General features: G+C 38.2%; 1 protein-coding gene across 3 annotated transcripts in view; it reads right to left on the bottom strand.

Moving 5' to 3' along the window:
• Positions 1-27,601, bottom strand: part of ADAM23 (ADAM metallopeptidase domain 23) — a 251,703-nt gene that overhangs the window by 199,270 nt on the left and 24,832 nt on the right. For all 3 annotated transcript variants that reach the window (XM_072617376.1, XM_072617378.1, XM_072617377.1), the window contains exon 3: positions 9,276-9,352. In XM_072617376.1, coding sequence (XP_072473477.1) covers positions 9,276-9,352 — 77 coding nt within the window. The remainder of the gene's footprint in view (positions 1-9,275; positions 9,353-27,601) is intronic.

The raw sequence follows: 27,601 nt of genomic DNA, 5'->3' as shown, positions 1-27,601 counted from the left end.
GACCCTCTCACCGACCCCCGTCACCTGTGGGTGGAGGGACCCGCGCGGCCGCTGGAGATTCCGTCTCTGAAGCCCGCTCGGATCTGCTCTCGGTGCCGCGGCCGCAGCAGGGCTGTACTCAGCTCCCAGTCCCAGCGCCCAGTCCGCGGCATGAAGGACCTTTTGCGAGAGGTTTGCAGGTCTCTCTGGAACAGAAATCTCCCTTGCTCCAATGTTCTGTGGCCTCTGGGTGCAGAATTCGCCATGAGTTACTTCTTTGTGGATGTTCTATGGGTTGTGGGTTTGGAGCTATGTGTATGTGCGTCTTTCTACTCCGCCTGGAATTCTAGTTTTAAGAAATGCCAAAAGACTGAGGTTTTCCCACTTCTGCACCCCATGGCTCAGACTATTCTCTCTGCCTGAAATTTTCTCCTCCTTCCTCTTCTATCAAAGGACTGCCCACCCTTCAAGACTCATACTGCCTCTTCCATGAAGCCTTCCTTAACTATGCCAGTCAAAAGTGATTGGGGCCCTGTCAGCAGGACTCTGTGCCTCTTCAAACTTTAAGCTTTGTTTTATCATGATTGTGTACACAAATTATCTTCCTTAATGGACTATAAACTCCTAGTGGGCAGAGACACTGTTTTAAATATCTTGTTGTCCACCACAACACCAGACTTAGCCTTATACGTAGCAGGCATCCAATAAGCAATGGTTGACTGAGCATGGAATGAATTAACTGTGCCAATTAACATGAAGGCCAGGCTTCTTAAACTGACTAATACTACACTAATTATATTTTCTTCTTTAAATGCATTTCACTAATTATTTTTAATAAACAAATTGCTATTGCATACATTTCTTCACATCAGCATTTTACAGACACATTCATCTTAAATTAAACCCTTCGGATACTCGGAGAATCATAACTGAGATATTTTCATAAATCTAAGATTAGCTCCAGGGATGATTTCTCCACTACCACCCACCCCACCCTGATTTTGAACCTTCTCATTATTTCTTCTTCTCATTTAACACATGTGGGCCACCAGCTCCAAAGTTTGGAGAAAACCCAAGGCATCTCCTCCCTTCCAGCCCTCTGCATTATCCCTCCTTTTCTCTATTTCCTCCAATGAGTCCTACATCTGTCAGTAACATTCCCATCATCAAAAGGAAAAAAGAAGATTCTGTGCATTGTTAATAATGCTATCAGGACAGGAAAAAGACAAATAACAAGATCACAGAATCGGAGAGTTGGAAGAGATGCTAGCAGTCATCCAGTCTGACCTAAACAACATGAGCTAGGTTAATACTTCACCCCTGTCCAGGTACATGTGACAGCGGCAGGACTAAGTATCCCCACTCTTCTCCCCACTGTCACATTGGGGCAGCTAGGTAGCATAATGGATAGAGAGCTCAGCCTGGAATTAGGAAGAGCAGGTTCAGTTCTGGTCTCAGCACAGATAGTAAGTGTTGTATACTTGTTATTATTAATTATTATTATGAGATCAAGTTGGGGCTTAACACAAATGTGTTGAATAATGGTAGCCCCAGGAAGCTTTACTAGATTTATGATCACGGGCAAGTCACTTAATCTCTGTTTTCCTCAGTTAACTCATCTGTAAAATGGGGACAATAGTAGTATCCACCTCCCAGAGTTGCTGTGAAGATCAAATAAAATAATAAATGGAAACCACTTGCCTGGTACATAGTAAACACTATATAAATGTTAGTTGTTATTGTTATTGTAAGATCCCATTGGGCCTTGACACAAATATGTCAAACAAAATCTAGCCCCAGGAAGCTTTAAACAGAAGTTTCCTTGGCCCGTTGGGTCACTCCAGGTCCAGCACTGTATCCATTGTTATGCCTCGTTGTTCCTAGATGTATTTAGGACATACTACAACCATCTTCCAACTCCACTCTCGCTTCTCAATACAAACTTTGCCATGAATGAGTCTCTCTAACACAACTATATTTGATTTCTCCAGCACCATACAGAAAGATGTTCGATCTACGTGATGGGGGTGGACACAGGGAAATGTCTCTGGGGAGGTGGGATAAGGACACCCCCTAACATTTTTAGGCTAAGGCTAGAGTGCTTTAGTCTTTACTCTTCAGATCACAAACAGCTGTTCTACATAGCACGCTTCATTTAAGTTGCTCATAACTACTGAACCATTTCTGCTTACTCAGAAAAGGCTAAAAATATCCAAATCTAAATATTTAAAAAGCTTATTCAATATTACAACTTTAGCAACAAAACATAAACTATAAATTTCAAAAGAATAAAATCTAAGACTTTGACATGTGTGGTTTGCTTTTAGTCATGTCTATATACCTGAATACACCTCTCAGGTTCCATACAAACTGTGATCTGGAAACAAGTTTCTCTTAAGAAAAGCTGAGAGCTATGCCCTTATGATTATGGTGCCACCTCACTAAAGAGGGATTTACAGTACAAGAGTCCTGGGGATTCTTTCTCCTCTCTTTTGTGAATATTACAAAAGTGCCTTTGAGGTCAATCCAAGAACAAATAAAAGCAGGTTCTGAGAATATCAGCATTTAACTTTCACACCATCAAAGGTGTAAAAAATGAAACATCTAAATATTCAGTGGATTACAACTCTTTCAGAAAGGATAATAACATTTATTTTTTATTTAATTTGGTTGATGCCTCATCATCTGAGTTGCAGAGCAACAAGGAAAACACTAAACCACAAGAACGAGCTTCCACCGCCATAGGCTAAGTTGTCTAAAGACGTCACTCCCCATTCATGAGCAGGCCATCTGTATACATCTCATTTCCAAGGAAAAACAACAGCAAAAACCCCTTAAGCTCCTACTATACTCATTTGCACTTCAAGGTGCAAAACCAACAAAACCACCTCATGGAATTATTGGCAGCTATGTAGCAGAGAAAGGAATGCTGATCTTGGAGTCAGAAAGACCTGAGTTCAACTACTGACCCAGGCACTTACTAACTATGTGGCCCTGGGCAAATCATTTAATCTTTCTCTGCCTTGGTTTCCTCATCTGTAAAATGGGGACATTAATTGCTCCTACCTTATGGGGTTGTTATGGGGACCAAATGAGATAACATATATACATGTTTTGCAAACTTTAAAGTGCTGGATAAATGTCAGTAGTAATAACAGTAACTCACATATCTAGAGAACTTTTAAGCTTACAGCGAACTTTCTTCATAACCCTGTAAGGTATTATGCCACCAAAGAAAGAACACTGACTCTGGAGTCAGATGACCTTCATTCAAATTCTGTCTGTATGATCTTGGACAAGCAACTGAATTTCTCTGGGCCTCAGTTTCTTCATTCATAAAATGAAAGACAGAATAAATGACCTCTGAAATCCTTTACATCTCTAGACCTATGATCTTTCTGCAGTAATAGGTAGTACAAGTAGTATATCTCCCTTTTATAAAAAAGAAAATTGAGACTCAGAGAAGTCATATGATTTGTTGAGAGAGCTAGTAAATACTCAAGTCTGGACTCAAACCCAAGTTTTTAATAATTCCAGGGCCAGAGGTTTTTTTCCCCACTATACCACACTAACATTATAAAATCTGTCATGAATTAAACAATTGATGCCAATGGGATGCTTGGTTGTGGCTCCAGTACTGCTTTCCTTAGGTCTTCAGGCATATAGCTTGTCACTGTGATAATTATCCAGCAAAGGTGTTTAATTAGATGGGTGTTCTATCTGAATTTACCACCTCAGTTACTTTCTGGGATGTGCTTTGAGTCAGCAGCTACTTTGTACAGTAAACATGGTGGCCACTAAAAACTGATGAGCCTGAAAACATCAGGGCTGATCTTCCCACTACCATAAGGTTGGGCCACTGTTTTCACACTTAGTTTGGAAACAGATTCTCTTAACCCCCTACTGGGTGGGTTCCAAATTTAATCTAGGACAAGGGTTCTTAACCTTATTTGTATCATGGCCTCCTTTGGCAGTCTAGTAAAGACTATGAACCTCTTCTTTAAAATAATATTTTTAAATGGACCACATAAAATATATAGGACTACAAAGGAAACCAATGATCAAAATGTAGGGTTTTTTTATATTTAAGTTCCAGGTCCTAGGTTAAGCACCCTTGATCTAGGAAATTGAATAAAATATTGTTCAAAATATTAAAATGTGAAATCCACCATCTGTAGCTACCTAAGCTCTCATCTGATAAAATATTTCATGCTCCAGTCACTTTTCAATGTATTCATAGATTTAACGACTTAGCATGCTATGATCACATAATTTCATTATACACAGAATAACACAGAATAACAGAAACTAAGCCACAACCATCCCCCTCCTAAGTCTCTTCCTGCTTCTATCCCAGATTTGGGCTGCAGATAGAGGAAATCTTACCTGCACTTAGCTGCAGTTCATGAAAAAGGGCACTTGTATCACTCCCCACTGCAGTCTTATAGATGAAAAGGGGAAAGCAATTTCTTTGTACTCACTAGCCAAACAAGATTCATAATACATTAGACCAGGTTAGCCTAGACAAAGCATTTATTAATCGCTTACTCTATGTCAGGGATACGAATTCATAATAGCTGGCAGTTAGTTATCCACTCCTCTGGATTTCTTTTTTTTTCTTTATTGCTCATGGTACTATGGTTTCTTTCTCTGACTTTCACACCTTCTCAGAGAAGATCTTCACCATAAAGTAAGAGGGGAAAAAAAGATTCAATAAGAGAGGTAGGTTGCAAAGGGCTGAGAGCATCCCTTTATCTCCTTAAGTGACTTCTTCCCCCATCCTCCTACCGATTCACTGTGACACTAGATGAGGAGGGAAAGATAATCACGCTCTTACATTATCAACAGAAATCAGTAGGCTAGTCTGTTCAGGAATCAGATCCTTTGACTCAGAGAAAGACAACTCAAGAGACAAAGTAGATACTAGGGGCTACACTGGAATAAAAAGGGGAGACCTTGTGTCATTATTAACATTAACACTACAAGAGACTAGCTCTTAGACTCCTGAGAGACCCTTGGGAAAAGGGATCCTTGTCATCTACAAATTTTTTAGAATGGCTCGACTCTTATTACAACCATCTTCCAAAACTGTCTCCCCCTTGTAATGTGCACCTGTTGTTATTGTCTTAGGCAAGGAAAAAGTCCTCACTCAAGTATTAGCTGATTTCACAAGTAGGGATTTCAGACTGAAGTAGAGCCATTTCCACCTTGGTGAGAGAGATCTGTGAGTTCCATGTACCCAATCAACCTTTCATAGGCAGCCAAGCTGAAAAAACCCAGACTTTGGAGTCCAAATATTTTAGTGACTGTCAAATACCATTATCAATTAACTCACTTTTCAAGAGTGGTGATCACTGTAGGTGCCAAGAACATCACTTGAGATGCTTTATTTTCATGTTACTCTCCCTGTCAGTCCATTCATCCATCACACTCATTTATAGAATCACAAACTCAAAAATGGTCGTCTAATACAACTTTCTCATTTTTCAGAGAAGGAAACTGACGTCCAGGGAAGTTGAGTGACGAGGTAGAAGAAGCAGATTGGGTCTATGATTGGGTCTTATGACTTCATATGCAAAATTCTTTCTACTGCACCATGCAATTATAATTTATTTATTGTCCCATCCTAAAAATTCAGATGACTCCAAAGAGGATAGGGTATATGAGTAGCACATGACACAACAATGGTATCTTCATTCTGGGCAGGCCTAGAACAATGTTTAATGCCTGAAGGTCAACACAATTCAGACCATAAAATTTCTGTTCCAGTCCATAAAAATTCTTTTTAAGCAAGGAGACCTCAGCTAACTTCATCTCCTGCTTTCAAGTCTCCAAATCATTAAGTGATGCCACTAGCTCAAAATTTTAAAACACTTGCACTATCATCCTTAGAAAATGTATAGTATCCCCATTTTGTTGAGATATTTCAGTTGTGTCCGAGTCTCCATGACCCTAATTGGGGGTTTTCTTGGCAAAGATACTAGAGTGATTTGCCATTTCCTTCCCCAGATCATTTTATAGGTGAGGAACAGAGGCAAACAAGAGTTAAGTGACTTGCCCAGGGTCATACAGTTAATGAGTGTCTGAGGCTGAATTTGAACTGGGGAAGATGGATCTTCCTGACTCCAGGACCAGTCCTCTACTCACTGTATTACCTAGCTGCCCTAAAATTACTCAACCATTTGACCAGGCTCTACCCACTACTAGACCCATGTTGTTTAGTCATTTCAGTCATGTCCAACTCTTCGTGACTCCATTAGGGGTTTTCTTGGCAAAGATACTGGAGTGGTTTGCCCTTTCCTTCTCTAGCTCATTTTACAGATGAGGAAACTAGGGCTCAGGTATATTAAAGTGACTTGCTGCAAGTCAGACATTACTAAATAGCAAAGTCAAAGATTGAACCTAAATCTTCTGGCTCTCATTAATGGGGGAAGGAGTTTTGTTTTTTATTCCCATTACATCAGATGCTTCTCACTAGATATTCCTATATATTATGCTAAACCCTCACTATGAAAATTGTCTTCAGGATTCATACTGTGTGATCACTTCATAAGGGATACCACTAGGGGTGTGCTGGAGCCAACCATACCTACTCACAAGATCTGATTGTTAAACTTTCAGTGTGGGCATTTACACATCAGAAATTGACAAACACTACAAATCGGGGCTTGATTTATTGTTCTGGTAATTGACTAGACTTAATATGGTGATAGAAAATGTTAACAATGCCAATTTAACTTTAAAATGTGTCATGGAAACATTTTTCTTCAGAGATAGTTTTTAAACGTTTACAAGCACACTGCTGTTATTAACAAGATCCTTTTAATAGTTCAGCAACTGAGTCTTGTATAAAAGAGTCCAAGACATTCTTGCCTAACACTGAAATCATCATTATTATAATTAATGTGATAGCAAAATCCCGGTGTCAATTTCAAACATTTCTGCTTGCCTCATGGCCTCCAGAGCTCTACGAATCCTGATAGTGCCACATGGCCCATTTTCAATATTATCCAGAAGGTCATGGGCATATTTAGATCATTTAAAATGGTAACAATCATGACAGTGTTTGCTCTTAATTCTGTTTCAATCTAGAATGATACTGGAGATGAAGCATAACAGAGTAGATGGGGTGCTGGGCTTGAAAGTGGGTAAGTCTGGGTTCAAATTCAGCCTCTGAAACTAGCTGTCTGATCATCCAGATAAGACTCAGTTTTCTCATCTGGAAAATAAGGATAACTTCTGCCATACCTATTCCACAAGGCTGACAGGAGTTTCAAATGAATTCATGTATGTGAAGTACTAATTAAAGTCAGTAGGATCACAAATTCATTAGAGCTGGAAGTGAGGTTAAAGGTCATTTAGTCCAACCCCTTCATTTTACAAATGAGGAAACTGAAGCTCTGAGAGATCTCAACTCAAAGTAGCTATTCTTATGACTATTGTGATTGCCTGAAGTAAGAAATACAAGAATGCTGCACCTAAACAAACGAAAATAAATCAGAGCTTGCTACTCAGCATACACCAAGCTTTGGCAAAATACCATCTTCTCCCTTAGCAAAAATGCACTGCTGACACAGCATCCAGAAAAAAACTTCAACTGGTGCTTAGCACACCTCCCAAAAGGAAGCCAGCAACACCTTCAACCCTGAGGTGGGGGAGGGAGAGGGCAGAGAAACAGAGTTCTGCTGATTCATTCTGACTGAAACCTGCAGAAACCCTTGAGTAAGTATCACACCAGCTGAGTCAGCATTTTTTTTTCTGCTGGGTTCACAGAATTTAGCACATCTGAAATTTAATAGATGCTCTTTAGAGCATCTTTAGACCCCTATTCTTCTTCTCAGAGAGGAGCTGAGCTCATCTATCCAGTACATCTGACGGTGCATCCTTTCTTGCAAGGATACAGTACTGGTCAATCGTGAAGATAATCTCAATCGTGGGGGAGAGGGGGAGGGAAGGAGAAACAGAGGTAACTAAGGAAAACTTTAAAAATGCAATCTACTTCCACATATACTCATATTCCCCCATCCTAGACTAACACTCTACTAAAATCTTTATACAAAATGCATCTGTACAAAACTTCCAGTTTTAGCAAACAGAAGGAAAATTCAGTTGAGATGCCATCTTGGAAAGATTTTAGCCCCAAATTGTGAGACAGAAAGTTGTGGGAGAAAGTCTTCACAAAACCATTCCAGTGCGAATTTTCACTTCCTTTTAGTATACCATTCATATTAACCTCAATTAGAAAAACAAACAAAGATGACATGATGAAAAGCCTAAATTGAGGCTAGCTTACATGTGAATTAGGCCATCTATCATGCTTATACAAATATTTATTTATTTTAAAAATTCAAATAGTCCATAATATTTTTAGAATTGTTTTTACTATCCTGTACTTAACTGTGGTTATTTCATTTTTTTGTCAGCATCCCATCCCATGCAGAAATTTGTATATTATGTAGCCCCTTTTCAGCAGTATCCATCTGCAAATAGGAAAAACCTTTTTAATCCAATTTCCAGCCTACCTACTCACAATAAAGACATAAAGAGAGGGCCAAATTCAAAAGAGTTCCTCTAGGTAGCCCAGTTAGAATAGCTCTGTCATTCTGGAATATTATTCTCAATTACATTCATTTAGCAGGCAAGAAATTTTACAATACAAATATTATAGTAGAATTAAACTTCCATTATGAATGGATATCCATCATAAATAAGATATTTTAGAGGTCTGGACTATTATGTACTTTAGTTCACATGTCGTTTTTTTATCAGAGCGACTTATAGGTATAGCCTGAGATAAACCTAAATCCCTACTCCTCAAAATCTGGATCTTTTCTTCCACCTCTTTAGCAGTGATTCTGTTAATCAAACACTGAGAAAATTCACAGTTTAGCAAAGTCTCAGGCCAATGACTTTCAAAACAGTCTAATTTTATTCCCTCTCCCTTCTAATAACTCCATACTTGCTTCCATTTGTCTTATGCTGAATCTTATGAGAACTCAGAGTGGGGAGAGGGTGAAGTAGCGACTCCATTCAATTTACCACATATGTTTCTATTTTTGTTGTTTTTGTTTTTTGGAGGAAATTGGGGTTACCGTGATTTCCCAGGGTCACACAGCTACTAAGTGATTTCAGGGCCAGTGCTCTATTCCACTGCACCACTTAGATGCCCCATACATATTTTACTAAAGAACAGCATTGACTGCTTCAAATTAAAAGCAACTCTAAATAAATGAACAGGACAGTTACAGAGGTTTGGCTGTATTTGTTCCTTAGCAGAAAGAGAATTAAATACTTACTTATTCAGTGTGAGGTCAAGAATGAATCTGGAGCCAAAAGCCTCGATCTGAAAGCTTGCCTGGGCCAGATGCACAGCCTATAGATACAAAAAAGAGAAAAAGACTCTTACTCATTTGCTCCATCCTTCCAGACTGACAGCTTTATATCAAGGTCTGTATTTCACATGAACATATTAATCACTCTCTCTTTTAAAAAAAATACACAGTTTTGTATGGTTTCTGTGGAAATATATGCATTTTTTTACAGCAAGAAACTGGAACAGTCTGATAAAATTAACCCATTATGATAACTAGTGGTAGTATATTCTTCTTGACTTCCAAAAGTGAGCATGATGAACTATACAAAAGGTCTGACAAATTAAGAACTGATTTTAACTATCCTGCTTATTTAACTAACCATCTTTTCCCTACACACATGAGTGAAAAAATCACAAAAGACCTCTAGTCTCCATCAGAAGCTAGAGCTTAGAAATGCTGTATCAGCAAATTTAACTGGCTTGGGATATCACAATATTAGAACTGAAAAAACTACTCAGTCAGAACTTAGCCCTTTTCCTCATGTGGTTAGATCTGATGTACACTTTTTATGCTGGTCTGTGTTTTTTGAAATACTAGAAAATTCTATCATTATTCTCTAACTGGAACCACAACAATGAACCCAAAGGAAATAGGAATCCTATTTTCTTCACAGCGAAAAACCTGTCTAAGAAAAAGATCTGTATAAATTTAAATACCAAATTAGAGCATATTCAGCAAGGTGTTATCCAAGACAAAATTTTCTTTTGTCACCACATCACACAAAGAGGACAAGGATAATGTAACACCTACATTCAACCTATTGAGTCATGATCATTACCTCCCCCAGGTTCCATTCCCAAAAGCAGAAGTAGGCCTGGCAATCATTTGTAGAGTGGGACACATGTCAAAGAGAAGGCAACACCAACACACCCAACCCTTTCCTACCTCTGCCCTTTTTTTTACTTGTGCCCTTCCCTCCACCTGGAACACCCTCCCCCTTCTCACCTGCAACCTTCTCCACACCATTTCCACTTATCCAAATCTATCCAGCCTTTCTAGTTAATTTCAAAGCCACCTCTTCTTGCCCTGCTCATGGCATCTGGTACAATACTCACCTTCCTCAGAATTCCTATAACACTTTGTTTATGTCTCTTTCTATTGTTTTATATTATAATTTGCTTCTTTCCCTGCCTCATTTCCCCACCTAGATTATAAATTCCTTGAAAGAAGGATTTATGCCCGGTTCAATGTCATATTCCACTATTCTCATCCTAACAAGCACTCAATAAACAATTTTTGTCAGACATCGTCCTCATAGGTGGAGATGGTCTTATCTCTCAGCTCAGAATTTTGCAATTCCAGTCGAGGGGAAGTGGTGTGCTAGATCTGAAGTCTGAGCACCCACCTTTAACCCTGATCCTCCTATCTACTACCTAATGGCCCCTGGGCAAGGACTAATCACTCTTGGCCTCAGTTGTCTCGTTTGTAAAATGAGAGGAAGGAAGGAATTAAATAGTTTTAAGTGCCTATGTGGCAGGCAAGGGGCAGTGAATAGAGCAGCAGGCCTGGAGTTTGGAAGACTCATCTCCCTGAGTTCAAATCTGGCCTTAGACACTTGCTAGCTGTGTGTCCCTGGGTAAATCACTTCTGCCTCAGTTTCCTCATCTGTCAAATGAGATGGAGAAGGAAATGGCAAACCACTCTACTATCTTTGCCAAGAAAACCCCAAAACAGGGTCATGAAGAATTGCACATGCCTGAACAATTAAACAATAAAAGGACATGTCAGGCTATGTTAAATGTTTTGCATGATATTAAATGCTTTACAAATATCTGATTCTCACAACAAACCTGGGAGGCAGGTGCTACTGTTATCCTCATTTTTACAGTTGAAGAAACTGAAACAGAGGTTGTGTCTTACCCAAGTCACACAGCTAATTCACGTCAGAGGCTGAATTTGTACTCAGGTCTTTCTGACTCCAGGTCCAGCACTTTACCCACTACTCTAGACAGGATGAGATTAGATCAGGAGTTCTTAAATGCTTGACAATCTGTAAAGGCCTACAGACACCTTCTCAGAATAATGTTTTAAAATACATAAAATAAAATCCATAAGACTACAAAGGAAACAAATGATATTAGAATATAATTATCAAAAAAATTTAAATAATTTCCAGGTCCCCGGGTTAAGAGAACCTTTGGACTTGATGATCTATTGTTGTTGAGTCATTCAGTTGTATTCAAATCTTCATGACCTCCTGGACCATATTGTCCATGAGGTTTTCTTGGCAAAGATACTAGAGTGGTTTGCCATTTCTTTCGCCAGTGGATTAAGCCAATAGAGGTTAAGTGACTTGTCCTGGATCACAGAGCTAGTAAGTGTCTAAGGCCAGATAAACTCAGGTCTTCCTGACTCCAGGCTCAGCACTATCCACTGAGACACCTAGCTGCCTTAATGATCTGTAGAGTTCCTTAAAACCTTAATCCTATGAGCTAATGGATAAATCTAAAATTTTTTGTCTGACATTCAAAGCTCTCTACCTTCAAACTAGCTTTCTAGACTTATCTTTTATCACTCCTTTACATTACACCCTATGCTCCAGTCAACTGGATTATTCCTTTTACCACCTACAGACTCTACCTTCTTCTGCCTATCTGTGCCTTTGTTCACACAATTTCGTATCCTATATCCTCTATCCTATGGAATTCCTGTTCATCCTTTAAAGCCCAACCTGATGCACCTAGATTGACAATTTCGTGCCATGGATATATATATATATATATCCATGTGACACACCATTGGAAGAAGGCATCACAGGATGAAAAGCTAGATGCAAATGAAGGTTGGTTCATGCATTTTAAATGGGTATACTTTGAAACACATCAGAGTGCAAGGCGAGGTCACTAATGTTGATGAGATGGCTATTTTAAAGGTGACATGACAACCAAGATCTTATGGCTAATGTCTACACTTGTTAAAGACAAATTCATGATAAAAGAAGATGAATTTGATTGACCACAGGAAAAGAGACGTCCTCACATTTGTTTCTCAAGAAATCAATTCACCCTAAATATTCAGAAAAGTTTTCTCTAAGATGTCTGTGAAAATCTCCTTGAAGGAGCCTTTTTGAATTCACTGACCCTATTGAAGACATCCTTCCTCTTCTGGCTCACTGCAGCAAAGGATAATCTTGTACCTTATTCAGTAAAATGTTGGGTGATGAGTTATTATGTTGCCCTATTTAATCGATTTATATAAACTTTCTAGACTAAAGGCTATTCCAGGTCCCAGTATTCCCAGGGTCTCTCAGCTCCAGGTCAATGCCAGCATATCTTAAGTACAGTGTCTCCTTGAATAACTAAGAAACAAAGGCATGGAAGTAGCCTAAGTTTCTCACAGACTAGGTCAGAGGACAGCAAGTTCTTGCAGGTCCTAACAACTTAGAAAGGCTTCAAACACAAGGCCAACGATGAACTATGTGTCTGCTGAGTGATGGATAGCCTAGCAGACAGCCTCAAAACTAGAAGATGAGCCATCAGATAATCAATTGAAATAATATCTGTAAAGTGCTTAGCTGGAACATAGTAGGCACTTAATAAAAGCTTGTTCCCTTCCCACCCACCCCCTCTTTCACTTCCACTAGATGATGAATTTATTTGACTATGGGAACTCATAAAGATGATCCACTAAGGCATGGTAGGGTTGCAATCTGCTTCTTTTGTAAGGGGTATCTGAATAATGAAGCAATGCCTCTTTGGAAGCATGGAAAAAATAAGTATACTTTGGAAGGTTTGACATTATAAGGGGGGAGCATTTATCTAGCTATGATATTTGTGATCATTTATATTAAAAGTTGGGTATTAAGCCCCTGGATAAGAATTGTTAGACCATTGTTTTTACAAGAAAATTAGATTTCATTTGTATCCCTTTTTTATCATAAGCTTAAGAAGAGCCTGTGATATCAGTGTCATCTCACAAAGAGATTAAAGAACTTGTCCAAGGTCATATATTAAGTTGGTAGGCAGAGGTCCAATAACACTTCGTGAGCTCTACACGAGATCCTTATTCATCTACTGCTCTTTTTTGATACACACACCAGTCAAATGATTGATTATAGTTTTTATAGAGATGTTTACCATTCTCTTTGTGAGAATGCAAGATTTTATAGCCTAGGATGAGCACAAGAAGGAGCGGAACTCAACGCCCTCCTAGCATACTGAAAATAGCTGTGACTGTGCTCTGTAGTAACTCTCTTCCTCACACAAGAAATGCACAATGAATTTACATCTGATCTAGAAACTGTGAACACAAATAAATCATATCTTATATACGAAACTTCTTCACCAAAAATCAAGATGCACAACTTTTATTTTAAAGAAAGACATAATGAATAGACGGATAAAGGACTCTAAAGTTCTTTGGACTTAAATTGAATTTTATCGTCAAGAGACATTAAGTGATCCTAGGTGCCTATCACTTGAGGGGGCATATTAAAGAATTTGACCATGCATAGTCATGTACTATTGGAACTTTCATTCTAAAATAGGCAACATAAAAATGGACAAAAAAAATCAATATAGCACAGAAATAAGATATTTATTCATATGAAAATAGTATTAAAGTCCCAAAACTTGCACCAGTATTTAGAGTTAACAGGGCTTCATGTGCAAGGGACATACAATCAATAGTCTTGATTAGTTAAACAGAATGCTTGATTTAGATAGTGTATGTGAACATAAACAAAGTTGAGGGCATGTGAGTAAGGAGAAAAGGCACTCTCCTACTTTTCCACTTCCTTTAAAAGTAACACGTCTGAGTAGTGACAAGAAAATATCGATGGGCTGCCTCATAGAACTTTGGACAACCTATCATTAAACTATGTCACCTCTTCCATTAGTGTCTTCTCAAAGAGTTTACAGTTTCACCAGGAAGACCAAAAACATACATTTTTTAAAATGATGAATAACTTCAAATGCAATATAATTCAGAACAAGTGACTAGATAGATATTGAAAAGATATCATGGAGGAGGACTGAATAGATATTGGTGGTGTGCATCATCCATGGGTTCTTGAAGCAGAAGAGTTTGGAGTTAAATTCCAAAGATATAAGAAATGAAACTTGGCGAAGAGCCAAAATAACTGTATTTTATGACTGACTTGGGAATAAGATTAAGAAAACAAAATCTCAGCATGTGAGCCCTTTCTCTACAGTTATTCATTTATATATCTTAAAGTTTCTTGCAAACATCATTTTTCTTTAAGTTTAGGTCATGGACCTGTTTGTACTACTTTTATCTGAATTTTTGTTGCCCTTCGTAAAAAGACAGAAAAAAATGGTAATCCAATTCACACATTCACCTGAACAAAAGGATAACACAGTGAAATGTTAATGAGAGTTAAAGATCTTCCCTACCCATCAATGGGCCTGCCCATTGAGGGAAGCTTGATTAGGGGAGATTTGTTTTGTAGGAAAGCCCACAGCTTTTGTTAATTTCTGATGAGGCTCTGGTTCTCAAGGGTTGTGATGCCCTCTGGCTCTGAAAAGTGTATAAAGACTCTGAGGTGAGGTTTTGTTTTGGGACTTACTCATTGGAAGTGTTTGTTTGGCCAGAGAAGACTCTGAGTAGCAGCTAATGAGTCCCTCTCTTTGAAAACCCAGAAGTTGGTGCTCCTCTCTCTGGTAACTTATGTATTACTTATGGTCAGACAGTTGGAAGTCCTGTCGATCTTTGTTTCTGTTTGTATTTTCTCTGAAGTTCAGGGTGCTGACTTTTTCCCCTGAACTAAGTGAATGATATATGTGCTTGATTAAAGTAGATTGTTGACCCCTCAAAAGTTACTTTCGTTTTAGGAAAGCAGATCTAAGAACCTGTACAGCAGGCTCTCCTGTGTATGCTGGGGTTCTTCTGTTATACACAAGAAAAGACCCATCTTTCCACTCCTCTCTACTCTATAAAAATCTGTTTCTCTGTCTCACTGGATATTGTATCTCCCCTCCACATTTGTTGGCTTTTCATATTAAAATGTTTCCTTTGGTTTCTGTTTTTCTAATTCCTCATGTGATTTGTGGTTGAGATCACTATCCCCAAAAGACTCATCTATTTGACAACCAAATGTTTCTCTTCCACAGTATCCTGGTAGAGAGAGGGAGCAGACCTGTGATCTCATTGGCATAGAGTGCTGCCAGAGGAGGCAACAATCTCTACCAATACAAGTCAATATCTTCTGTGTAGCTAACAGTCTTCAAGACCTGCTTATAACACTGAGATGGTACATGACTTGCCCAGAATCACACAACTGATACTTGTCAGAGGTAGCATTTGAGCTCAGGTCTTAGTGACTGCATGGCCAGCTCTTTATTCATTATACTGCAGTGCCCACCACTAGTAGAACACTCTCCTTGTAGAGCCTCAAAATGAAGAGGCTCAGTGGAAATCACCAAAGATCAGATCTCAGACTTCATTTGTTTTTCACACAGGGGATATTTTTGTGGTATCTTAAAGAGGAAGGAATAGGGAATTGATGATTGATAGTTTTAAAAATTGAGAAAGATCAGTTAATGGAGTATTGGTCACCTTTTAATTTCTGAACAGATTTTAATTTTTAATTGAGTTTCAGGGAATGAGGAAAGGGAAAGATGCTCTGTGAAATTTGGCTTTAAATTGTTTTTCTTAACATTAAAGTATGAGGTACATGCAGAGCAAAAAAAAAAAAAAAAGAAGTTCACATCAGGGATGAGTTAGATGATTCTGCATTGTACTGGGGATATAAATAAAACACATCACCCATTTCAAATAATAGAATGTTGTACCTACACAAAATCCATTAGACTTTTGTCTACACAGAGCAAAGCATTCAGACTTGTGCAGGGGGGAAGAATGTGGATACTTTAGCAATCTGTGGATAATTTCCCCACTCCTCTGATACTTCCTTAAAGTGCAGAAATGGCCCTAAGCTATATCAACAGAAAATAAGCTCTGCCAAATAGCTTCAGGTTCAAGTTGGATGATGACCTTCTATTATCCAAAGACTAATCAAGTAGTCAACCCAGTCAAATCTGAAGAGATTAAGCACCCAAAACCAGTCAAGAGAGGCATCCAAAAAATAAATCATGTGTACCAAAGACAGAAAAATACTGACCTCGGGCTCTTGCCACAAATTTGTATCAGTAGCCAAAGAGGTGAAATTTTGGGTACTTTGGAAATAAACTTCTTTGAATAAGATCCTATATAGAGTCACCTTCAACTAAGAAGAGAGCACTGGACCTGGGTCTGTATGCTTGCTTACGTAATTACTAACTATGTGACCCTGGGCAACTCATTTAAAGCTCTATGAACCTGTTTTCCTGGTCTGCAAAATGAGGACAGTAGCCTATAGCTTCCTGGTTGGCTGGGAATATCAAATAAAATAATACATGTAAAGAGCTTTGTAAACCTAAAAGCGCCTACATAAATGTGATCTATCCTCATTATTACTGAACTTTATGATATAACGGCTTGTGTTCAAGTAAGTTGACTATTGTGCCACTCTGGCAATTCCAAATTCTTTGTTGCTAACTACTATTATGATTATGTTTTAAGCCCTGAAAAATTAAAAAACCTTTAAAACAATATGAATCATTATACTTAAAAGTTAAACAGTTGTAAATATTACATGAAGATGGTTTTTCAAATTAAGGAAATTTGCTGAATATTTTTGCCAAACAGTTTAAATGGAAAGGCTTGAGAAGGAGGATGTTATGTCTTTCTTTTTACTGTACTCTACCCAACATTGTTTACAGAATACCTACTACCTGCAAAACACTGTGGGGGATACAGAGAAGAATAAGACACAGTCTCTGCCCTAACTCAGGTTAGCGAAACATGGAATAAATATGCGAAAAATTAAACAGGACAAGAGTTTAACAGTAAAGATAATAATAAAGGAGATATCATAAGGTGGCATAAACATGACTAATTGCCAAATAGTTAGTACAGGCATAAAATGCCATCGATGAATGCCAACGAACAGAGATTACTGCTAGAATGATCTGGGAAGGTTTCACTAAGGAGGAAGTACTTGAGCTTAGCCTTGAAAATTTAGGTAGCAGAGGAAGAGAGGGAAAGTGATCTTACTCTGTTACTCCTAGGAATAAGCCTATGAATTAAATGTAAAGTGTCTTATGTTCTCAAGGCAAGGCAATGTTAAACTATGCCTTGGGCTTTGAGTAAGTAACTTTATGATAAATAGTTTATGATAAAACAAAACACACCAGGAGATGGAAAAATGGCATATATACCCTAAACAATCTGCTGAAACATGATAAAAAAAATTCATAGAATCATAGGAAGGGACTTTAGTCCAATTAATGTGTCAAATGAGATAATTTTGTTTGGGAAAAATGTAAGTTTTTTCACCTTTAAAATGCGAATAATACTAGGACCTGCCTTAAAGGATTGTTGTAAGAATCAAATGCGATGACGTATGTAAAGCCTTTTGCAAACTGTAAAGTATTACAGAAATATAAGCTATCATTTTAAATAATAGCTATTTTATTATTAAATAAAACATTAATGTTTAAATATTATAGCTGTTAATTTTTACTGCAAATATTGGTATTCTACAGATGAAGAAATTATGGCACAAAAAGATTAAATAACTTCCCCAAAGTCACACAAGTAAGCAAAAAGTAGAGCAATGATCTGAACCCAGACCTGATGAGTCCAAGTCCTGTGTTCAAACTGATCTAGAGTTAATCTTCAAAACCAAAAGGAGAAGCCGTAGGTCCTTGCACATGGCAAATATCTTTTCATCAGACCCAAGACAACATTTTCTCTACAGAATACAAACTAACCAACTTCTTTCAGTCAACTTAGACCAATCCAAGAAAAAGACTGATTCTGGATCTGGTCTCTAAAAGCCTAAAACAGTCAACCCTTAATGATCCATTCTAACGGGAGAAAACAGCAGCATGGTTAAAGGAAATCCACCAATCATTCCCAAATGTTATTTTGGCTGCTGTTTTATACCTCTACCAGAGCCTTTACAAGAGCTACTTACCAAATAATCAGATGTAAGGGATTTAAGCTTCATGGTCTCTTCTTTCTCAATTGTAACAGCTATTCAGGAATGGAGTGGCTAAAATATGGGTAACATGTAAGCTCTTTGACAGTAGGAACTGTTTCTTGGTATGTTTTATTTTGGTTTTGTCCCAGCGCCTAAGAAAGTGCTTTAATAAATCCTTCTTTAAGTACTGGAGTTCAGGGGTAGGGAACCTGTGACCTCAAAGCCACACTTTCTAGGTCCTCAAGTGTGGCCTGTCTTCTGTGAAGTTTGGATTCAGTCAAAGAGCCATACTTCAGGATCCAGAGGGCAATATGTAGCCTCAAGGCCACAGGTTGCCCATCCCTATACAGATAAGATGAAAAACATGAGGCATTGATAGTCCAAGTAGATAATATCATTCCTGGATGACTCAGCTATACTTTGAGATTTCTTTAAAGAATTGTAACACAGCTACCAAAAAAAGTGGGGAGGAGGAATTCAATCAAATATCATCAGATATGGGAGATGCAAGTGGGAGCAGATTTCTTATAAGCTCTGAGGTCTTATGCTTCAATTTTCCCATTCAAACTGCTTAAATCCAAAAGAATTCAACACACAGAGCCTTTTTTGGACCTTTACACTGGATGATTATGTACGCTGACACTGTATGATTAATATATGAGGGGTTATTAAATTGATAACACTGAACTAAGAGATGTTAATTAATTTGAAAGTAAGATTTCACTGGTGCTGCTGTTTGGACATGAATAGCACAGAGGCTGTATCACTCACTGCTGTATTATTTAGCTTTCATATTTTTTAAAAATGATGACTCAAAGTACAGCTATGACAACGGTTACCATGGAAGCCATTACTCCCCCCAACCTCCGTAAGGAGTAACATCTAATTTCATGCATGAATATAGTACCTGTAGCATGAATCATTTTGTTCCTTTCTCTTGCCAACTCCTAGATCATCAAAGGTAACGTGGTACACTGGGAAAGAGGGTTACTTTTAGAGTAAAAAGACAAAGGTTCAAATCCCAGCTCACTCAATTACTATCTATGTAGCCATGGGGAAGAGACTTACATCTCTATGGGCCTCAGCTTCCTAATCTGTAAAATGAGGGATTCAGACTCTTGAGCCCCCAGGTCCCTTCTAGGGCTAAATTTATTAATCTACACTCTACCCTCTTTCTTTCTTCACTTATACATCACAAAAAGATATCCAATTGTTATCTGATTTTATAGCCTTATAGACTTACTTCCTATTGAACAAATGGAATAAAGTTATGAGGGAGGTAGTAAAGGATAAATAAGCAAGGGACAGTGCACTCCATCTCCAGTGTCCCTCTCTGTAAAGAGTACTATCATTATTTTTTTTTCTGCTTAGTTTCACAAGAACCCCAAGTGAAAAAAAGGTAAGACTGATTTTATCTTCTTTAGAAGGAATTAGTCATCATTTCTGGGATTTTCCTTAAAATGCCAACCACAATGTATTTCTTCCAAATTAATAACCCATCAAGCATTAGCCACTTAAAAGCATAATGGATTTGGAGTCTAGGGACCTGGATTTGACCACAGTCTCTACACTTCCTAGCTCTGAGATCTTGTACAAGTCACCTCATTACTCAATGCCCACTTCCTCATCTGTAAAACTAATAATAGTGTCTGTACTACTTACCCCACAAAGTTGTTACAAGGACCAAATGCAATGAAGGATAAAAAATACTTTGTAAATAGGAAGGCAATCCCACCTCTCAGATGTAATGTTTCTGTTACATATAAACATAGAGTCCATGTAGTCATGGGCAGCTTTCCTTGAGCATACAAATGGTTAGTATGTCACTGTTATTAGTTATCCAATGAGGTAATGCAATAACTGAATTGCCCACCAGATGACAGTCTACTCAAGTCACCAGCCAGTGGTCTATTCTGACTCCTCATTCTCAGCCATCCTCCTCCAATCAACCCATAAACCTCTTGCCACTTGCCATCTAAGATATCCAGATGTGCAAGGAAATTCCTGAACCATTTGCTCCTTCAGATCATTGAAGGAAATAAGGGGAGTTTATGTATGGATCATGGACTGCAGCAAAAGAAGGTGGGGATGAGAAAAAGCCTTAAAGAGGGAGAGAGATTATTGGAAACCCCAAATCAACTCCCTATTCAAATTGGACCCACAAAGACTAGCTGCCTCAGCTCTTGCACTCTTTTTGATCACAGCTCCTGCCTTGGTCCCTGCTGCAGTATCACTGGTCTCTAGCAGTCTCATTCACTAACTGGTAGACTATTAGGATCAAAAAGCGGCAGTAGTAGGGGCTACTCAGCCATACTGCTAGCAACTCCCCACTGCAGCCAGTCTTCGCCATTCTGGTCTACCTCATGGAAACCTAGCAGTTCTAGTTCATGAGTAGAAAAAGAAGAATCAGCAGTCAATTATGAAAGCTATTATACAAATCCCATGCCCATCTATCCAATTGCTCAGCTTCCTACTCATCATAAATACAACTTGCCCAGGAGACAGTTAGGTGGCACAGTAGATAGAGCTCTGGACCTGGAATCAGGGAGACCTGAGTTTAAATCTGGTCTCAGACACTTACTAGCTGTGTGACCCTGAACACATCACTTGACTTCTGCCTTAATTTATTCATCTGTAAAATGAATATAATAATGGCATATACATCACAGGGTGCTGTAAGGATTAAATAAGATAATATTTGTAAAGTACTTTGCACATACTAGGCACTTAAATTCTTGTTTCCTTCCTTTGTTGGAAGTAGGGGTAGGAGGTAAAAGGAGAGAGAAAGTCAATCAACTTCATGTGTGTTTTGGGATCATAAAAAGAATCAATCTCTCTCTTATATTCTATTGGGAAGGCCAGTTTGTCCATATTTAAGCAAGTACAAAATGAACGTAAGTGAATTTGAAGTGAGAATGGACTAGGAACTAGGAGAGTTCTGCAGGTAGACGGTGGCATGGAAGCTGAACTTGGAAGGAAAGAGGGGTCTTAAGAGGCGGGAGTAAAAAGCAATTCCAAGTATGGGGGGTGAGCCAATAAAAAGGCAGGTAAATGGTAGATGGAGCACCATGAGTGAGAAATGGGAAAAAGACTAGTTTGGAAAGACCATTATGTGTGTGAAGGGGAATCACGTGGAATAATTCTAGAAAGGCAGGTTGAGCTCAGCTTGGGAAAGTTTTCACATGCGAAACAGAGAGATTTATATTTTATTTTAGTAACAGGGAACTACTACTAGAGTTTACTGAGGAGGGAAGAGATATGGTAAGAACTTTGCTTCAGGAAAATCCCTCTAGCAACTGTGCAAAAGATGATTTAGAGAGACAAGAGGCCTGAGGCAGGGACAACTATTAAGGAGAAATTGCAACAGTCCAGGTGAAAAGTGATGAGGTAGTGGCCCTGTGAACAGAGAGAGACGAAAGGATGCGAGAAATATTGTGAAAGTGTAGAATTGGAAGGATTTTGCAAATTACTGGAAATGTCAGATGAGGGTGAATAAAATATAAAGAGTGACATGAAGGTGGAGAATCTGGGACTCTATAAAGATGGTGATGCTTTTAGCAGAAACAGATGTTTGGAAGACAGGAAGGCTTAGAGGAAAAGATAATGTATTCTGTTTTGGATATATTGGGATTGAGAAGTCTATGCAACATCCAGTTTGTGAGAAGATAATAGAACGAAGGACAGTAACTAGATTTTTGGGTATATGGATCTAGGAATCCTCCACATAGAGATTATAACTAACTAATGGGAGCTGATGAGGCCACCAAGTGAGAGTACAGAAAGAGGGGACAGCAAAACAGTCTTGTCACACATGCATGGTAAAGGGGCAGGATGTGGATGATGATCCAGCAAAGGAAACTGAGGAGCGGTCAGACAAGGAGAGAGAGCAACCAGAAGAAGAATCAGTAGCACCTGGTACTGTAGAGAAGTCAGTCTCAAACTCTTTGAGAAAAAGCAACCAAATTTGTCAATTAAAAGATCATCAATAACTTTGAAGGGAGCAGTTTCATGTGAGGGATAAGGTTGGGAGCCAGACTCCAAAGGCTTAAGAAGTGAGTTTCTCTCAGCTTTTTCTTAAGAGGTTGGCAGTGAAAAGGAAGAGAGATAATGAATGATAGATAGCTCGGTTGGGTCAAGTGAAAACTTCTTAAGGTTGGGAGATAGTTGTTGTAAGCATCAGGGAAGGACCCAGTGAATAAGGAAAGGTTGAAAATTAGGGACAGCAATGCTCAACCAAAGGGAAGAGCTCTCAGAGGAGAACTGAGGCTCTACTCTATTAATAATGTTATCCCCAACAATGCAACACACTGTTTACCTTTAATTCTATGAGAGTTAATTTCCACATTCTGGAATTTATACTGCTTTAAGTATTGCTTTCAAACATAAAAGTTATCTGCAAAATATTCTCCCCAGAAAGAGAAAAAAATGTGTGAAAAGTGCATCATCAAGGCTATTACTTCGCTAAATATATCCCCAGTTTTGAGATCTTAGCACAAGAAATAGAAATTAGAGGAAATCTCATAACCTACAAAATGATGCAGATTTCCCAAAGTCTCTAAACAATTTAGTAAGTGAATTCTCTACTGCTAGGCTTATTGACAGGAAGACTAAAAGATCTGCATGAAATATCAGCAAACCTATGTCACTGTCCTCCTCAACCTAGAAAGTTTATCAAGGAAAGAAGAACCTTTGGGGTGAATATCTCAAAATTTATCATTTTTCTACTTCACTGAGACTAAATCTACCCTAGCAAAGTAGAGTGGAAAAATTAGGCAATTTTCCAGAATACTCACTATACTCAACTCTCTCTCTCTCTCTCCCTCTCCCTCTCCCTCTCCCTCTCCCTCTCCCTCTCCCTCTCCCTCTCCCTCTTCCTCTCCCTCTCCCTCTCTCCCCTTTCTCTCTCTCTATCCCTCTCCCTTTCTTTCTTCCTCTCCCTTTCCTTCTCATTCTCCCTCTCTCTCTCATTTCAACAATGTGATCCTCCGGGGAGAATGTCTTTTGCCTAGAATAGGAAACTTCTTCATTTACCTCCACAGTAGGCCTGGTCTAAAAGTATTCTGTTTGCTCTCTAAAATTTCTATTACCTTCTTTATATCTGGGTAAATAATTCTAAAATAAAATATAGTTATGGATATGAATATTTTTCTAAGATAATACAAGTACAAAAGTGTTTTTTCTTAGAAAGAACAAATACACCTTTTAAGACTGGAATCGGTTTCTTCTCTATTATTTCCAGGTACCAATGATCTTACCTGCCCTCAGCTCAAATTTAGCACTTTGTCCCACCACTTTCTGTGTGTGTTGACAATGAAATTAATTTCTCAGCCAGAAATTATCTCTGTATAATAATATAAGGAAAATAAAGGGTACAGCGAATTGGATCTAGATAGGCGGACATAGCAGTGATGACTAGGGGCTACACTTCATTTTGTCTAGCCTCTGGCAAGGCTTTACTGATTCTCTCTGTGCTCTAGTAAACTGGAAACTCAGACCCAGGTTTCCTCTCAAGTATCTGGTCATTACCAAGAAAGGCATTTACTGCTTCTGTTTTCCTCGGACTTAGACCCAGTCTCCACTACAGCACCAGGCCATCCTACTGATATCAGGAGGTCAATGTTTTTCAAGGGGAACTCAACCAATTAACATTTTATTGATATTGTGGATGACCAAGGTTAGGTGCCACACTTCAAGGTGACTGTCAAATGTTTAGGATTTAGCTCATAATCATATATTTTTCAAGTTTCTTTTATTTTTAATTTATGGAATAAAACAATCCATATCAATAATATAAAACAAAAAATAAAAAGGTGATTGCACATGAAACTGTGAATCTATTATACACATGAAACTGTGAATCTAATACGTAAAACTTGCTTTTAAATATATAATAAAATGATCATGTAAATTTCTTTTTTTTCCTTTTTTTCCTACCTTTTCTCCCCACCCTAGATCGACAGCATACTTCACAATGACTCTCAAGTGTCTAAAGCATAGCTTGTGGCAAAGCATCAATAGTATTCATCAAGATGATAGCATTTGGTCACAAGCATCTGGTTATCAGACCTACATGATCAAGTTGCTTACATACTCAGGAGTCTGAGCCATGCAGAATCATTACAAAGTAAAATGAAGATACTCATGACAAGAGCAAAACTAAAACATACTACAAATACACAAGGAGTCAAGCCCAAAATAGAACAGCAGGGAGAGAGCAGGTAGGATGGACACTGGGACACTATCCAGTTCTTTTAATGAAACAGCTTTCTCCCTGAAATAACAGCCCATGTTTTTAATACCAAAGTTCTTCCAGTGATCCAAGGAATGTCATTATGACGCGTCATGCCTAGTCTCCAAAGAAGTGAGGTAAAGGATTACCCAAAGAGAGGCACGTGGTGCCAGGCTACAACATATTACAAAGAATCATACTGAAGTGGCATAAAGGTTGTCCTCAAAGGAAATAGTGATGGAAAAAGAAATAAGGAAGTCACATGGTGAGAATGAGGATAAGATATGAACAGCCCATATGCTGCACTGGTAGCATGACAACATCAACAGGACCCTCAGTACACTGGTTGGACACACACAACCCCCAGAACTCTGGGACTGGCAGCTATGGTGGCTCACAATCTGCATCCTTGGAAGGAATAATCCCATGAATAAAATGATAGATCCATTGTCATTCGTGCAAGGCACAGTTCTTGAAAATGCTTTTACCAGTTTCTATAACTATGGAAATATATTATGAAAAATCTTTCAAAGAAGCAGTGGCTTTAGTGTTTCATTGTCTATTTTATTTAAGTCTCATTGTTTTCAAGCAAAAGTCATATTGTAAAGCTTTGCTTTAATAAACACACACATGAATATAAGAAAAGCATTGAATACTGAACTCTGTGCCAGGCATTGTGCTGAATTCTAAAGAAATGAATTTAAGAAGACAGTCCCTGCCCTCAAGGAACTTACAATCTTAAAAGGAAAGACAACCTATATGAAGGAGGGATGGCCAAGGAGGTTTTTTCAGCCCGCTAAGTCATAGAGAGGGAGCTATATGACTTTCTCAGGAATGTTAATGTTGGTTTAATTATTGTCTCCAAAGCTAAAAGTAGGATGGTGGGTTTGAGTTGGGCTAGCTAGGGAGAACCCTCTTCCCTCAGAGCTCAACATCATATGAATTCTGGGAAAGATGTAAGTTTGATTTAAGCAAAAGGAACCCCGCATTCTGTTCTCTGTTTGGAGTAGGTGCTTAATCAGTGTTGGTTGAATGGAATCATTTACATCCCATACTTCATTGCAAGTAAACCCTAAGTTACTCAGAGATTTCCCAAAGGAAAATCTAATGTATGAAATCTTTAAGCATGTCACTCAGAGACATGTGAAAGCAGTAAAAGACCAAGGAAATTGTTTTAGGGGGTTGTTGTGAGTATATGAGAAACCAAACCTAGCAGATGAGAGAAATGGGACGTTCTGCGTTTTGCTGACTTGTAGCTATACAAATCTAGATGCACTGGGAAATTTAAGTCTCATCAGGATTGGTCCACCTATAGTACTTTGGCACAAAACTCAACTTTTATCTTCAAAATTTCTTTCTCTGTCTACAGTTCTACTGAAACAAAAGATCAGGAAGAGCTGATCCAAACAGAAAAAAGGAAAGCCTTGTCCTTTGAAAGTTAAACATGATTATGCCTATAATGAGTAGCATAGTTTTAAAATCAATCCACTTTTTTTAATTCCCCAAATAATAAGCACAAATTTAATTCTTTCCAAGAAGCTTAGATGTGATTTCCAGAAGTGATGAAAGAAGAAAGACTACAGCTGTCAGCTTAGACCAGAAATTTGACAATCTAAAGAGGGAGGGTTTTCCCTGTCACTTTCAAAGTGACAGTTTCTTGTTATCCTTTGAAATGTCAGGTGGTGAATGTTGAGAAAATAGTTATGGATTCGCTTTCAATAACAAGAAACAAAAGGAAGACAAAAATCTGAATACAGTCATTATTTAGAAGCTAACCTGTTTGTCCACAAATAATCCAAATTCATATGTCTCTGTTCATCTACAAAACAATCTGAGGAAACAGGTATTTGCATAATCAGGAAACAGTTATGAATGGGCCATAGTTACTTGAATGATACAGCAGTCCTCAGTAACTAGCCAGATAATTGGTAAAAAAAAAAAAAATTGCTGGCAGTTTACTTGGTCTCAATTTATAACGGAAGTGGCATTTTTCTTAGTGTGAATGCATTATAATGCCCAAGTATAATATTGCAAACAAAAAAATTGGAAGAAGAAGCATGCAATATTTACCCTGACATAATTTCCTTCTAGCAGACCTTCTCCACTCATCAGTAGCAGTCTGGGCTGTGGTGGAGCATGGTATAATGTAAAAAGCATAGGATCTGAACGCAAAAGACACTAGACAATATGGGTTGAGTGATAAACAACCAATAACAACTATAATAATGATGATATCAAAATAATAGCCAGCACTTACAAAGAACTTTGCAAATATTATCTCATTTTTTTCTCCCTTCCCACCCTGAACAAGCATGGGAGGTAGGTGCTACCCCCATTTTTCAGACAGGGAAATTAAAGCAAACAAAAGTTAAGTGACTTAAACAGATAATAAATTTCAAGGCAGGATTTTAGTTCAGGCTTTGCTGACTGCAGGGCCATCACTCTACTATCTTGACCTACCTACTTGCCTCCTCACTCTATGATCATGGATCACTTCTCAGACTTTCAATTTCCTTAATAATGATATGGGGATAAAAATACTTGCCTTACATTGTTCCAAGAATTATGTTTTATAAACTTGAAAACATTACATAAATAGAAGTCTCCTCACTGTAGGAAAAAAAATCAATGTATATTTTGCAAAATAAAAATGCAAGTTTCCTTTGAGAAAATTCCTTTTGCAAACCTTAACATGTCATAGAAATTCAATATTTTTATTGTTCAAAGTACTTAACATCATAGAATGTTAGAGCTAGATGAGACTAGAACTAACCCAGTTCTCTCATTTTACAAATGAGAAAACTGAGGCCCGGGAAGGCTGAGTGATTTCCTGAAGACCACACAGTGAGTTAGCAACATTAATAGTGTTTTAAAATTAAACAGGAGTATGAAAAATAGGGATTATCATCTTTTTAAGAGAATGAAAAATAAAGCCTCTCATACAGACTTTGCTATGCAATTTAATGGATGATCTTTATACTTGATCCAACAGTGCACGTATCTTGGATAGACTCTGTGGATAATAGACAGTAA

Source organism: Notamacropus eugenii, chromosome 6, assembly GCF_028372415.1.
Source record: "Notamacropus eugenii isolate mMacEug1 chromosome 6, mMacEug1.pri_v2, whole genome shotgun sequence".
In the NCBI taxonomy this organism is placed as follows: domain Eukaryota; kingdom Metazoa; phylum Chordata; class Mammalia; order Diprotodontia; family Macropodidae; genus Notamacropus; species Notamacropus eugenii.
This window is presented reverse-complemented; position numbering and strand designations above follow the sequence as displayed.